The sequence below is a fragment of the Cataglyphis hispanica genome, chromosome 2 (genome assembly GCF_021464435.1).
Source record: "Cataglyphis hispanica isolate Lineage 1 chromosome 2, ULB_Chis1_1.0, whole genome shotgun sequence".
NCBI lineage: Eukaryota > Metazoa > Arthropoda > Insecta > Hymenoptera > Formicidae > Cataglyphis > Cataglyphis hispanica.
In genome coordinates this window covers 7,153,933-7,170,524 of record NC_065955.1, presented here as the reverse complement: position 1 = coordinate 7,170,524, position 16,592 = coordinate 7,153,933, and the positions used below count along the sequence as shown (strand labels likewise).

The following is a 16,592-nucleotide window of genomic DNA, read 5'->3' as shown; positions in this document are numbered from 1 at the left end:
AAATATAGATTCTATTTTGACGTGCATATTCTATAATTCATCTTGTAACAAAAATTGAACAAACTAATTTCAAAGTGCAACCTATTTTATATATTTCTCTTCATTCTCTTTGTTATCGTATGTAAATAAAGATAATTCTTACATGTCTACCGTGTTAAAATTTAAATTGTATCGGGATCGATACAATTTAAAGAAAAGAAGTGTAAAAATGTCTGCACGGTAGACATGTAAGAATTATCTTTATTTGCTTAATTCAATCCTTGGAAAAATTCGATTAAAAAAAAAAAAAAATTGTTCGGTCGACAAATCACCGGAACCGTCTCTCTCCGGAGAGATATCTCTAGGCGATTCTTTCGCGTTCCCGTGGGACGATGGGACGACAGGCAGACGTCCCAACGGGGCCTCCGCAAAACAACCAAGGCGCCGACTACGAAATGCCAGGCAGGGTAACGCGGCGTCGACGAGCGTCGGCGGACAACGACGGCTCGCCCGCTCGCTTGGTCTGCCTGCCTGCCTGCCTGCCTGCCTCCCCGTCGTCGTCGTCGTCGTCGTCCAGGAGCTATTATACGCTCGAGTTTAATTAAACTCTGCGAGATGTCAAAGGACTCGGCCATGCCCGGCAAGACGGACAATGCGGACGCAGATTATTACATCCCTCGTCGACCTATCCAGCAACCGCGTCTACTGGACGACCAAGGAAACTGTGTGTATGAATACATACGTAATTTCACGCTCGTGGTTATACACATACGGGCCTATACATATACATATATGTATATATGTATACGCGCTCTATCACAGCAGTGAGAAATATTTGCGCCTCTTTATGTTTACGTTTATATTTACTGATGCGAGTTTATTTAGTCTGTACATATACATAATAATAACATAGAATTTATATAAGCTCCGTCAGAGTTTATAAATAATCTATGTAGATTAATTCAATTATATAAAATATACAAAATATTGTATTATCAAATATTTATTGACTCGAATATTTCGTGAATATTTTTACCACTCGAAAAAGTATTCTGTCAAGCGGAAAAAATTGAGAAACATTGTGTTCCTCTGTATCCAATGTGTATCTGCGCGCGGCGGATCCGGTAGAGAAAGTATGATCTCTCAGCGATTCGTCTTACTCGTCGTCTCGTCCGAACGGACGTCTCCTTGCGGAGGAGAGTTCGCAGTGTCGTGTCAATGCCCATAATTTCACGCTCCGACGGCCGCTCGGTATCGGATTATTGGATCGGATATCGAGAAGGAAGGAAGAAGAAGAGCTTCGGCAATCGGTATCGCCGTTACGGTTGCGAAAGGAGCGGAGTGGATGTCCTCTTAGGAGGAAGGAGTTCCCCCGGGGCACCGTGCTGGTCGCTTCGGGAAGCATGAAAGGACGTTGAAATTGCGCTTCCGTATCTCGTTAACGCGCTCCCGTACTCGCCACGCGAAATTATCCGCCTGACGCTTTTTATTTCGTAACCGACACCGATTCCGCCAACGTTAGACAGTTCCTTCTTTTATCGTGCCATCCCATATAAGAATTCCTTTTACCTGAATCATTCTACTTGAAAATTCGTTGCTTTATAAAATCACTGAAACTAATTGGTACTTTATGGCGTTTGACATCACATATTTGTTAAATACTGAAAATTTTCATGACAACTTGTCAGTCTAATTAATTAATCAATTAATTTGCTTTGAATGTTTATATGCTTTTAATATTTCATATTTTTTTTCTCTTAAGCTATTTCTCTCTCTCTCTCTCTCTCTCTCTTTCTCTATACTTTTCTATGTATCTTCTTTTCTTCATTTACGCGTTCTTTTATTGTATATAATTTCCTATAACTTATTTCCTATAACTTTTAAATTTCATTTAAAAAGAAACATTATAATTTATAATTAAAATAAATATTAAAATGATTATTAATGATATTAATCCCCTACAGATTTTTATTTATTTTTATTTATGGTATTTACAGCTCCTTATAATCATAAAAATAAGATCATGGTTTGTCAAATCTAAAATAAATCTTGTTTTACTCTTAAGATTTGCATTATTGCAAAGATATTCCTTTATGACTAATCCATATATTTTACTAATCGAATTGATAGTAACATATTTAATCTGATACAATAGTATAAAATATAATAATATCATAAATATAGTAATTTTAACTACATGTTTATTAAATTTATAAAGTAAACACGAAAAATATGAAATATTTAAAGTACAAGTGCGATTTCATATCATTTAATGTATGTAATTCAATGACTGCTTTTGATTCAGCGTTATTTTCATTATATTCTGAGATTTTTTAGTTATAAAATTCTCTATGACTATTTCCTACATCAATTTACGAATAAAATATTCGATATATGTAATATAAATCCTGAAAATAATTAAAATTAATTATATAATAAATAAGGATCTACAATCTCTCCTTTTGTAATTTCGCTATTCTCGATTTCAAAGTTTAAAAATAGATAATTTGAAATAGTTAATTTGAAAATAGATAAATAAATATTTTATATATGTATATATACAATATATATATATATATATATTCGTAATAATTTTTTTATATTTTTACATAATGTTTGATTCACCCTACATGCTTTTAAATAGTCTTATATTTCAGATAGTTCTATCCTTCTTTTTATCTGCAAGTGGATTTTACGTTAAATAAAATTTTGATCTGCAAGAAAAATATAATTAAAGAAAAAAATACAAGTTATGTGGTTCTCAATGAAATTTTTGCTGAGGAACAATCAGAGCAGAACGACTTTTGATATACTCTGTGAATCTGAAAATTCATCGAGACTATTGAATCGCCGCGGTGACCAAAGGTTCCAGAATTGTCGGGGAAAGCATCGGAGACGCTTGAGACACCCTCCTTCCGTCGGTCAATAACTGGACACTACCACCTCCTCCTCCTCTTCCACGCACTATACTCAACAGCGGTTTGTACGCACTCACACTATCTCCCACAATCCTTTTACTATATCTTCTTGGGCATTTGTACCGATATATAGGATATTCTATCGAGTCACGAAGATTGCATCAACAGTTTGAAATACTCATAAATGTATAAAAGTGTTCTTTTCCCTTTCTCAGAGTCGTTGATTTAATAATGAAAAGTTTTGTTTCAGAAATACTAGAATTTTTCAGCATTAGTCAACACTATGCTATTTACTTAATTAAATCAAATTCTGAGAAAAGAAAATTAAGTATGGATTTATTATCTAATCGTTAAAAATGTTTTTCTTCTTTAACATTGTACTAGAAATATCGTAAATTAAATATAACTATACTTAAAAAATTTCCTCTCAAAATATGATATTTATTATATCCGCAAATATTAATGAAAATCTCGAATATCATTCTTTTCTCAGTCGCAATTTTTTTTTTTTATTTCGAGTCATTAACATAATATCATTGTTGTGAAAATTTTTCGTTTTTCTTATAAACTGATTAACTTCAACTTTATAAACGCGATTTAGCGTTTTTGTTTTAAAGCATCCAGGCGAAGACTGCACTTGACTACGTTAGAGATATTATTATTGCTTTAATCTCCTCGTTACTCGCGGTGATGCACTCCATACACAACAGTAAGCCTTACCTAATCTCTCTAGGAGCTTTTAGCAAACTATCTAAATATGTTCCCAAAATGCGGCTTTGTCTAAAGTATTCTCAGATAGATGCACCGAGTGTCCCATACAAAGCGATGTCGGACAGACAAGAAAAAGCGTATCAAAGACGAGAAAAAGTTGCGTCGAAGAACTTCGAGGAAACTAGAAGAAAATCATATCAGCAGCTCGCGAAACGAGAACAATCGATATCGCTTTATGTCACAAAGAAGTAAGAAGTATTGCACGAATAGATGTAGGTCGTTTATCTTTTTGTCCTCCGCACATCGCGAAATCATATCGGTTGTTCTCCTTTCATATACGGAGAAAATATTGTAGTATAAATAATTATAATATAATATTTGTAATCATGGATCATTGTAACTTTTTGTTCAGCAATATTATATATACAACCTTTTATATTTTACAAAACGTAATTTTGTAATTTAAACATTTTGATAAGATAATCATTGAATTTGCAATTTTTATAGTAATAAATATTTTAATGTTATTATCAATATTTCAGTTTTGCATAAAATGTTGTAAATGTAATGTACTTTTTGTACAATTTGTATCATAAAATTTTCTCCGTGTAATGTAGACATTTTGCTACGTTCATTTTCATTTGTTTTTATAAACTACACAAATTATACCCAAACAAAATATGTATACGTGTGTATATATATGGGAAGAAAAAAAAAATATTTTTCCACAAGAAAAATATTTTAACTCAAAATTTAAAAAATTGTATACTAGATAATATATACATAGAAATTTGTTTTTACATACTAAATATATCATATACATAATTGTTATCTACACTACGTAACTTAATTAAAAGAATATTCTAAAAAATTGGAATTGACTTTTTTAAAGACTTTTCTAAGACTCTTTAATCTCAAAATAAAAGAACAATAAACAATAATAATTCAGCAATATTTTATTATTATTATAGAGAATTTTCTATGTTTCCTCATTAAGTTAGTGACTGTGCTCTCGCGTATGGAATGTCATCATAAACGGAGCGCGGATTAACGAGCGACCGTAAGATGCGATCGCGGCGAGCCGATCTACGATCGAGATTCACGACGTTCACCACGGCGCGATTTCTCGGTTGCGATGACGCCCGACTCGATGACCCATAAACCAGGATACGATGGCGCACGTACGGCTGGGCTTCATAAGGCGCGTAGGAGCACGAGAGTACGTGATCGTGAGATCACGTGCCATCCCAGTAACGGACGGGGATAGCTCTCTACGTGTTATTAGCGATCAGATAAATGCCGAGGCGTACCGTTGTATCCTCGCACGTTCCTGCATCATGGTCCGCGCATAAGGGATATATCTCTCCTCCTGTATTTCATATTAGATTCGCAAGCGAGAAATACATTTACGTCTTGAAATAAAAAAACAATGATATTTATATAAAATGTTTTGGAAAAAAATTTAGCAAAAAAAAAAAAAAGAAAAAGAAAAAAAGTGCCTTTAAATTATCTTGTTGGCCAATGAAAAAATATATTATTATACGCAACGGATTAGATATCCGCCCAAATCAATTTGGCATAAATGTCTCGGCGATTCATATTAATTCAAAGAAAGATTGATCAGATTTTTGCCACGCGGATGACTTAAGCGTTCGCGTATAAAGATCAGCTGGGTGGGTCGGTCGATTTATCTGTTTAAATACGACCTGGAGCGATGCAGGCTCGAGTTCACAACAAGCGGCATGCTACCTGTTCGTTCTCATTCATTCGTTCGCTTCGTCCGTCCCGTTTTACCTCGCAGTTATATGGACGCAGAGCCGGTTAAAAGATATTTAAATACGTAATCTGGGGGGAGGATAACGCGTTGCTGTAAACATCATTAATTTGTTTCTATTACATTCGATTTGATTTCCGAACAATCTTCTCCATTCTTTTTTTATTAAATCTCTTTTACTAAATTTTTGATACACAATAATAAAGCAGTTTTGTGAACAAATCGTTCAATTGAAAAAATTCCTTCCATATATCTGGCAAGGCAGACAGTATTTCGATATTAAAAGCATCGTATTACTTTAAATCTTAATAATTTAAATCAATATCAAACTATATATTCCTCGATTGTTTCCTCTTAGTTGATAAATATTTATGATGTTAATTTATACCTATAAAGATAATTCGCAATCGAGAAACCAATTTATTTCTTCCTCCATTATTCATCGATCTACATCCGGCGTTCTCGATTAACGTAAACGTAACGATATATCGCGGGAGAGGAGAGATTGCGTCGTACGGATCTTATCCCGATACGGGAAATTCGATAGCTCGGAAAATCTATTCAAAAGCTTCTCTCTCGTGTGTAGTCGCTGACAGAGTAGCGTATATCTCGATGCGATCGTATAATATTACTTGGTAAACGCCAGCGGGCGGACGGACGCGGGAAACTGGCAGTGGAACAAGCGGGTGGACGGAGGGAGGAAAAAGTGGTGAGCAGGGGTAAGGGAAAGGGACGAGGAAATTTGCAAGAAACTATATTTACGGAGTTCGTTCCGGAACATTGACCCGCGGGAGGGAAGTTACACCATTGAAAGCCGCTGCTGCTCCGGAGGTGTTCCGGGAGACCGCAGCAGCGCAACGCGGTAGCGGCAATTTTTCTTTTCTGATGTATAAGCAAGAACCTAAAACGCTCCTCTAAACGCGTCCTCGCTACTTGTTCCGTAACCCGACGGCGACGATGCGAGGAGAGCTGAGCCTTTTATTTCTGCTGGTTGGATGCCGTGAACGTAAGGACGAAGGATCTAGTTTTTCGTGGGAAGGGACGGTGCGGTTTCTTTTCGTTTGGACGAAGGAACGGTCGACGGAGAGAAAGAGAGATCCTTTCCACCTCGGCAAAACGGCCACAAAGAATATCGAGCTCTTTCCCCTCCTTCTCCTCATCTATCCGATATGCCGCAGCTCCGACACAGGAAGTCCACTTTGACATTGTTCGTAGACTATCGACTGCGCTCGCAAAAAGTTGTCGCGCGTTCACCGACAAGCGAAGCCCGAGAGATTTTCGAAAGAGACCAAGATTGGTACATGCATCGCGCTGATTTCGTAATGTCTCGTTCTTTTGTAAAGTGCGATAGGTTTATGAGGCGAAACAAGTGGAATTTATAGCGAGTGAAATTCCCTCGGGCGCTTTTTCAGATGTTCCCATCAAGGGCAATTAACAGGTCTTCGTTAAATTCTATAGAACAGCCTGAGCGGCCAGATTATATCGGATCTGATTCTCTCTTTTTCGAGTCGTTCGAATTTTTACAATGAATTGACGTTTCGTGTAGCTAGACGCATGTTGGCTTTGTTATTTCTTTAAATTTGTAATATGCAGAGTATAGGGTTTTCTTTGGTGGAATTCCATGTTTTTTGCTAGCTGTAAAAATTCATTTTTAAATTATGTACTATGTACATATCTCTCTAATATCCTTCAATTGAATATTTCTAATTTCTCATTTAATAATTTCCATATTATTGACGTTTTTATTCATGAAAAATCAGCTATCGATTTCTTTCTTCTTTTTATGTATCCGGAAGTGTAGCATTTTTGCGATTTCGTGAAATCTTTAAATTGTTTCCATCATATTTATCAATAACAATAGTGCGCTGCGCGCGATAAATTTTTTATGATTGATCAATTGAATTCTCGTATCGCGTCAAGATTGTTTCTCGTCGGTGAACCCTCGGCGTGGGCGTCGGCGCCGTAAGATGAGAGAAAGAGACGGGATCGGGGTAAAAGAAACGGACGGGACAAAGAGGGAGAGAGGTAGGACGCGGAAAGATGCGGAAGGGAGAGAGCATTGAAGGAGGTAAATTGCCCCGAGATATTTAATCCCGCGGAAAGGCCGAGGGATCTCTCCTTTATTGGCTCGGCGAGTGAGCAACGACGGGCGAGATAAGTCTCCCCGTCGGATCGATGGCCAATCGCGTTAAGCGATTTTCGCGCCTCGTTATCCTTTGTTTCCATCCGGCGGACGATCGGCCTGCATCTCGTCGACGACGACACGGCGTCGACGGCGATGCTGCTCCTTCGTCTTTCGTGACGTCGAAGGATCGATCTTACATCGCGCGCCCGTTTCTCTCTCCTCTTTCTCTCTGTCTCTCTCTCTCTCTCTCTCTCTCTCTCTCTTTCTTTCTTTCCTTCATCGTCTGTACGAAGAATCGCTGACTTTCGCATTCCTTAATGCTAGGGGAAAATTACCCCATGAGGGGTAAACTGCTTGCCGAAGAGAGAAAGAGCGACTTATCCACTCGACTTCCCGATAGTCGACGAGATCGCGCGAAAGCAATTTTCGATTGAGATACACAGTGCAACTTTGTACTATAAAAATCACTCGTTTCATCTCAGAGGATGTCACGAATTAATTAATTTACGAGATGAAAAAAAATTTCCGATACTAGATATCTAGACATATATATACATAGAATACGTACGTAAGAAATAAAAATTACATTTGACAGGTGACAGTAATAGAGAAGTCTATTCATTCACGGATATATAATATTTAAAACAGTTCAATATTAATTAAACCTGTTAAATAACCTGTTAATAAACCTGTTAAAATGTCTTTTAAATCAATTAAAAATTATCTAAGACATATAATTTAGTATCTACTGAAATCTAATTTTACTATCTAATTTTCAATTATTATTGAACATTAAAATATAATTGTCTTAGAGATTAGTAATTAGCAATTCTATCCTAATTTCCATTTTCTAAGATATTTTACTATAAATAGATGTTATATCAAAATATAATAATCCGAGTTTATAAAATATGAATGCCACACGCTGCTATTAAAATTCCTATGAAGTAAGAATGAAATGAGAATAGCAGCGATACGGCGCCGCTTCGACATCGTTGTCGTCGTCGTCGTCGCCGTCGTCGTCGTCCTCGTCGTCGTCGCCGTCATGATCGTCGTCGCTGTTGCTGTTTTCATCCACCAGTACTGTCGACACGGAGGAGTTTGAATTAAGCTCCATTTTCATAGAGCGCGCGCACCACGATTGAATTGCCACCCGCTTGGCTTTTCGCGCCAAGTGCTTTCGGAAATTAAGCGACATTGTGCCCTAACGAATGGGATTCATGCGAATGCGGCCTACGTTCTCCTGCCGAACAGTCTGGAAAATTCGCTCACCAAGACTTAAGAATGAAAGGAAAGTGGCAGTATATGGCGCAGGTTGTAACCCCGCAAATGCGGAGGCGAGCGGAGTCAATTTCAGGGTTCGTTTGCAGCCTTTTTTTCGGGAATAATAACAGACGCGACGTAAATTATCCATCCTCCTTGGAATCGCCATAAAAATTAATTTTAATTCTTTTAATTGAGGAAGATGGCCATTTCTAAGTTTATTCGTCTGCGCAAAAAAAAATAGAACCACTCTACTTTTATTTCAAAGAACTTAAAAAAATATCTTATTTATACAAGTTTAAATAAATCTATCTCATTACGAAACATTTTGAGATATGCTACTTCTGTATTTCTCCCCTTCTTAAAAGGTTATCAACTATTATACATATTATATATATGAATGTATAAATAACTTATTAAAATATACCTCTATTCAAATATAATGTTACATATAAAATTTAAAACTCAATTTTATATATACGCAATTTTATAAGTTTCATCCATTTGTTATTCATCACTACTTTTTCCTAGAGATCAGAATATCGTCATCGTAGAAAAGTTTTGTTCACCATTTGCCGAAGATATCATGTACCCGCTGACAATTTATTATCATTCCCCGTAAAAAAGGGCGAAGATACGAATTCAGCGAGAAAGAGAGAGAGAGAGAGAGAGAGAGGGAGAGAGGAGAGAGAAAATTAATACAAAAGACGCGCAAAAAAAGAACACAAGTAGGAGTTCGCGCTGGGGCTAAAGGGGCGAATATTCTCCTTCTCGAAGACGAGACGTTATTGCCCCGGTGGTGAGTTCATGGCGGTTAATGGTTTACGGTGGTGGCCACACGGCGGTACCGCCGGTCTCGTACCAAGCAATATCTGGTCAGTCACGTAGACTGACCTCAGCACCGGAGCAATAACGACGCCTCGTGTCTGGACGTTTCTCCGCCGCCGTCGTCCCGTACGTACGATAAGAGAAGGAGGAAGGGGAGAGAAAACGAGCGGAGAAGGTTGTGCTTTCCTGTGTGGCGGTTGCACAGGAGAACAAAGTTTTTTCCTCGGACTTTTCTCCAGGTGCTTATCTTGGGTGCACTTTGTACGAATGCGAACAAACGAATGAATGACCTGCGGTTCAATCGAAATAGATCTTGCTAAAACGCGAGCGTATTTGAATCGATCGTCGATCGAAAGCTATTCTACAAGTTTTATAACAACTTTGTCATTTATAAAAATTATACCATTTTTAAATCATTCGAATCGTAATCTAATTTAAAAAAAAAAATAAAAAACAAAGAAATTTTTTTGTATTAAATTTTTTGTACGATAAAACTAATTATATTAAAATTATTTAAATAAATTTAAAAAATTTTAAATATTTTTAAAAATATTTACATTAATTTTTATATTAACTCTAAAATAAAGCCATAAGAGATTTCATGCTTTTCGAGTTTATATTATTTTTTAAACGTCACGAGCGTATTAATTTAATCTAGCCTAGTCTTTTCATTGAAGAATTTTTGTCAACTTTTGTAATTTTATCATGTATACGCATGAGAAATTTATGAAATCTTAAATTCTTAATAAAAGAACGTGTCTTTATAAAATAGAGACACAAGAACGATAGACAAGGAAATTACGGGACTCACCGTACATCTTCCCTTCGTCGGAAAGGATAATTTTGCGTCGACCGCATGGCGGATATATGGTAAGAGCTTCCTGGAAGCTCTGTTCGATATCCGGTGACCACACACCCTCCGCGTCCGCTGCCGACAGGTCCTTCTCGTCCTGGAAAATACGATCATCTAATTTAGAACAATCTAAGAACGGGAGAGCAAACTGCAATTACAGCACATCACTTATTGTCATGTGTTTTTCACTTTTAATTAAGCTCTAATGGTTATCATCTGCAGAAAAAGATACTATGAAAAATTAATTGGCTAATTTTACGTAGTATATAATAAATATAATAAAAAATGAATATCGCCTAACACTCGTGACAAAATATGTTACATAGTTTATAAATTAGTATCTATCTATTGTATTTTTATTTTCTTTTTTATTTAGTTAATTAATAACCTTTAATAATTAATTAATCCTTTACATTCTGGTGTAAAGATAAAATCGACAGAACGATTTAAATCATGTATTTTCTATGCGGATTTTTTTTTCTTTTTTTTTTTTTGTAAACAATCAAGCCAAAGTAATTATTATTGATAAATATCTTTTTGTTTTTGAACATATATTGCAATTAAATTCGAATGGAAGCATTCTCAGTCTTTTCGGAACTACTATATCCATCGCGCGGACATTCGTCACGTTCTTCACGATCGCATTTCGTCTTGCGGGAGAGTGTGTTCGCCGCGATGCACTTTGGCGACCTGGGCACGTTCAACACGAGAAAAGTTCATTTATCTACGATTCTGTCGCTGACCGCGCGTGCGATTTATCCACCGGGTCGATCCGCGAGGTTGGCTGGACATCACGGAGACCCCCTCCCTTCGAAACAAAAGATCTCCAGGAGCCGTCTGGAACGTGGCACCTCGACTGAGCTCTCGATTCTCTTCTTTCTCGACAAATCGAGGGAGCCTTTCGCGATCTATTTCCGTTCTTCTTTCGTACGTCCGTCTCATCGAGCTTCGCGGCACGGTATTCCATAGGATATCTTCTATTTCGATCCGGCAAAGGGAGTCGGTCGGATGTTTTTTGCCCGAATGTACGATACACGGGAACAACACCTAGTCCACGGTAATCGTCGGCACCGGAATTTCAACGAATCTAAAACCTCCGTGCTGCACGAAGAGTCGAGAAACGAACGATTATCCTGAGCGTTTAGATACCGAGAAGTGTGGAAAGGGTGCGAGGAAACACAAGCTGGTCCGTTCCGAGAACCCTAGTCACGTTCGCTATGTTCGATATAATATCGTCGAGCACGCAATCCAGAACGGCAGATTCTCCAGATGGTACAAAAAAGTCCTCGATTTGATCTCGTTCGCTTTGAGGATCGAGAGTTAAGAGTAGATCACTGATAAACGCCACCAAATTGATATTCGTTTGAACTGTTAAATCAATGAAAACAGTTTACCAATTATATTAAAGAAAAAAGAGAAATATTATTTATCTCGTTAAGAATAAATAAAAAACAAACTTAAAACTTAATAAGTAACTTACATAAATAATAAATAATACACAGAAAGATAATAAATAATAAATGAGTAAAATGTCTAAATGTTTTTATCGAAGAAATTAAAAAAAGAGCAAGGAGAGAAGGTTAAATTGCAAAGGCGTCTAACTTCAAAGTTATATTGTATTTCTAACCCAATTTGAATGTGCTAAGATTAATAAATTAATGTTTCCACAAATTTCCATGATACTATTTGGTCCTATTACAGTAGAACATATGCACAAATAAATTGTGCAAATAAATTAAAAATAATCGACAAAGCGGTTTAATCTTTAATTGAGGCAGCAAAGCTTATTAGTTAGAGAAACTTGCTGGAATTTTTTTGTTGCACAATTTTTCCATTTAAAGATTACTTTTTTGACATTGAGTAGATCTTTTTAGTATAAAAATTAATGTTACGCAAAGATTTAAAAAAATGTAAAATTTATTATGTAATATAAATTATATTATCAATTTTTAATCCCTCTCTTGGTGAGATGCTAAATTTCTTATAAAGTTTACATGTGATGATTTTTAAGAACACAATTCTTTATCTAAATTATAAAATAATTCTTTCTCTGCCAAAATAAAAAATATATTCTAATTACAAAGTTATCTATTTACTAATTAAATTCTGCAAGCATAAATAAATAATAAAATTTTATTCTTTATTTAATTTAAGATTAATTTAATCTAAAAAGCTAAATTATATTTTAGCAAAAAAATATTTAAAGTTTTAAAAGGCTATAATAATATATAACCAAAAAAAAAAATTATTACTTATATAAAATCGACTATTTTAATGTGTCATCTTCCACTTAATTTTTTATTTAAAAAAAAATTTTTTTTTTTGATACAAAAGTTTGACAATATTTTTTAGACAGAAAATATGATTTATGCAAACTTTTTAAATCATGTCCATATTGTATCATATGCCCATTAAAAAAATTAGAATTTTATTTAAAGTAAGAAGCAACTAACATAATTAAAATGATACATTTTATTATATGGGTTTCTTGTTTACGATAACGAATAATACAAATATCAAAATAACTCACTAATACTGTATAAAAAAAAATCAAAACAATCATTGTACAAAAAACATTGTATATATGATTGTACGTTATGCTGAATCACAGTGGCAACATCGTGCTGCAACTGCAACGAAAGATGAATGACCGTTTAAGAACGGACGCGAACAAAGTGACATTACCGAGTCCTCGACATCCGGCCAGGTGTTCAAAAGCGGATACTCGCGTGTCCAGTGGCACTCACTCGTCTGCAGCATTCGCGGTCGGTAGGCCTCTAACGATTTTATTAAAGTCGCGGTATTTAATCGTACATTTTTTTTCGCGCGCGAAAGAGATGGATGTTCCGCCGAGAAGCGCGCGAGGCCAGCTAGGTTTTGCGAGTACGGGATGATTACGCGAACACTAACGCGGCCGTTCGCGAGCGAGCGTAGTTCGATAAGAAACACCGGATGCCAATCGAGGATGATTATTCCATAACTGTAGACGAGTGGAAATACGCGTGCCCGTACGTTGAAAACAAAAAGGTTTTAATAACCGAATGACCATTTGTTTGACACGCTTTTCATCCAAGATGCGGAGCATGATTGTTTTCGCTCACAGTAGCGCGAAATGAGATTGAAGGTATCAAAATCAGAATTAAATAAAAAGATAAAAAGTCTTTTAAGATGTTTGAAAAAATTTACAGAACAGTCTTTCGAAAAAATTGTTATATGCATTACAATTGAAAAACTCTACGAGATCAGAAGATGTATATATAAAGAAAAATTGATTAGAAATCTTTTATGCCTACGTTATATTTCGGCGAGATCTTTTGGGGAATTTTTGATAAGAAAATCTCAATTAATTTTGATAATTACCTCAAAAAATTAAATCTATATTTCGCGGAGAATTTTTGTTTACAACTTCGCGTAAAACGATAAATACCCTTTGGTTAATTTTATTTAATTAATTTCAAACACTACGATAGTTTAAAGAGTTGTATTTCTGCATGACAAAGATCGGAAAAGAAGCTTACTTCTTCAAATTTCGATCGCAGTTAATTGCAATAATTAATTAAAATTAAAAAAAAAAGCATCCGCATTCATATTCGGCGCAGTCGTTCTTAATTGACATAGTTGACTTACATCGCTAATTTCGCCAACGTCGAGGTTCTTCGTATCCGAGCCGGAGCCGTTGGCGTCGGGCGGCGGCCCGGAACTCGCGGGGGTCCACGGCGCGGAAATGGTGTCGGCTGCAGCCACCGCACTGCCTGCAAACAAACGAGGAACAATTTTGGTTTATTAACTTTTCTCGGAAAAATTCTAGTCTCAAGCTGCGCTCGCAGAGCTCAGGCGCCCCGCGAGATGAAATTACGAAAATGACTTGAATTTATTTCGCGCAGCAGAAAGTAATGACCATAAATTAACTTTCCACAAAAGTGTATGTGTTAGATGTTATATTCATGGTATCGAAAGAATAGCACTGAAATGCAAATAGATGAAAGAATTATATATAAAAATAAAAATTGCTAAAATAAAACGGACAATATGTGTAATAAAAGAAAATAATCTCAATTTTATTACACCTCTTTCTATAATAATATTAACAATAATAATAATAATGATAATAATAATAAATCTTAACGGTAATAATATAATAATTCAAATATTAATATAATGCTGTTAATTACAATATAGGAAAAAGCATTGCAATATAAAATTTCCCAATCGCTAATAGTTTCACCGTCAAAGCCATTATGATACTTCCGGGACACCCTGCATATAAATTCCCAATTTCACGTGCGTTATTGTTTCTAACAATGTACGCGCTGCGGAATAACGAATTAATTCCGCTGGCCATCGTGCGGCGAGCTCATTTTCGACAGAGCGGAATATTATCCTATCGGATTAGTTACGGGAAACGGCAGCAGGCAGAGAGAGAGAGAGAGAGAGGGAGGGGTACATACAGGGTTCGGGGTGGGAGTGATAACGGAAAAATCAGCACGTAAAAAATCGCGGTCCCAGGGGTTGAGGGTGGCGGGGGGAAGAGGACAGAGACGGCACTTGGTCGCCGTTGCTTTCTACGCTCGTCGCAGCAACAAGTGTTCGCTGATATCGCGTATCAGTGCCACGATGGCAGGTGGGGGTAGCTCGTAGGCGGTACACTCCGCCTACCGGGGGTGGAGTGCGTGTGTTACCCCCGGAAAAGACCTCTATCACCGACGGGGGTTGCCGGTGGCGGTACGAATCCCGATCCCGTAGCAACAACCACCCCCGAAAGCCGAGTGTTCTATCCCCCTATCCCTCCCTCCCCGGCCCCGTTCAATCCCTTTCTCCCCCTACATCCTTCTCCCCCTTTCATCCCCCTGTATGGCATTCATCGCGATGACGAAATTCATCGGAGAATCATTCGCGGAGGCTTGTGCGCATGTGCCGAATATATTCCAGTTTTCGGGGAGAAACAAGACGGAGAATTGTTAATTATATACTTATTTGAAGTACTGTTAATTATATTTATAATTATACTTATTTGAAGAATTGTTAATTATATATTTATTATTAATTATATATAGTTATTCGTGTTACATGTTACACTTTATGCGTTTGCAGAAAAATATATCATATTCTTGAAAAAAAATTGCGTTACTATTATTATATATATATATATATATATATATATATATATATATATATATATTTATATTTTATCTTAACATTTAATTTCTGTATTTAAAAAAGAAAATGCATTAATTTTAAAAATAAATTTCTTGGTAATACCTTTTTACGTATAGCAAATATTTAAAAATATCAATCGCGTTTTATCCGGCTAGAGACTAGAGAATTGTTCGACTTGTGTATGAAAGGCACGTCTGCGACATCCTGCATAAGAAGATAAGCAAGTCAATCCTCGGTACATATGTTTCTCGCGAAAATGCACGGGCGATCGTCGCGGCCAACGGTGAATATGCGAATGCAATATGCAGTCTACAAAATGAGCGGTGGCTTAATAGAGATGCGAGACGCACGTGCAACGAGCTACGTATATATGTGCGCGCGCCGATATGTGTGCGTTACACGTGTGCACGTGCAAGAGTCCGAGCCGGAACGGGCAGAAAACATAGATCACAGAGGATGACGTATGGTTACATTCGGCGTGCTTACAGACAAGGGAGGAAGAGACGAGAGAGAGAGAGAGAGAGAGAGAGAGAGAGATAGAGAGAAAGAGATGGAGGTTACCCACCAAGGGATGGAAATGTTCGGATGAAGGATAGGGTATGACCACGACCGTGATAGGGTGCAGGAACTTTGAGGGGGAGGCGCCTCTCTCTCTCTCTCTCTCTCTCTCTCTCTTTCTCTTTCACGCTCGCTCTCTCGTCGGCGAAACCTCGGAATGTCCAGGCGGCTACTACTACGATCGCGAACGTGCCACGTCCTTCTCCGTTCTCCGTTTTGCTCGGTGCTAGGATATTACGGTGCTAGATTCTCCGTGTCCGGTCCGGCTTGTTGAGTAATGATCGAGTCGCGACAAATTTTCGGCTCGCGAAGAGGGACGGTGGCGAGCGCGAGCGCGCGTCACTTGAATAGGCCGAATTCAGTAAATTGCTTAACCTTCTACTGGAAACCGCATGTAATTAAAGTGATATTTAATGAATCTTGTAA

The 16,592-nt window shown here is 36.9% G+C and overlaps 1 protein-coding gene across 8 annotated transcripts in view; it reads right to left on the bottom strand.

Annotated features, from left to right (window-relative positions):
• Window positions 1–16,592, bottom strand: part of LOC126858772 (protein scalloped) — a 157,007-nt gene that overhangs the window by 29,416 nt on the left and 110,999 nt on the right. For all 8 annotated transcript variants that reach the window (XM_050609324.1, XM_050609329.1, XM_050609332.1 and 5 more), the window contains 2 exons: window positions 14,079–14,203; window positions 10,410–10,548 (listed from right to left, as the gene is read on the bottom strand). In XM_050609324.1, coding sequence (XP_050465281.1) covers window positions 10,410–10,548; window positions 14,079–14,203 — 264 coding nt within the window. The remainder of the gene's footprint in view (window positions 1–10,409; window positions 10,549–14,078; window positions 14,204–16,592) is intronic.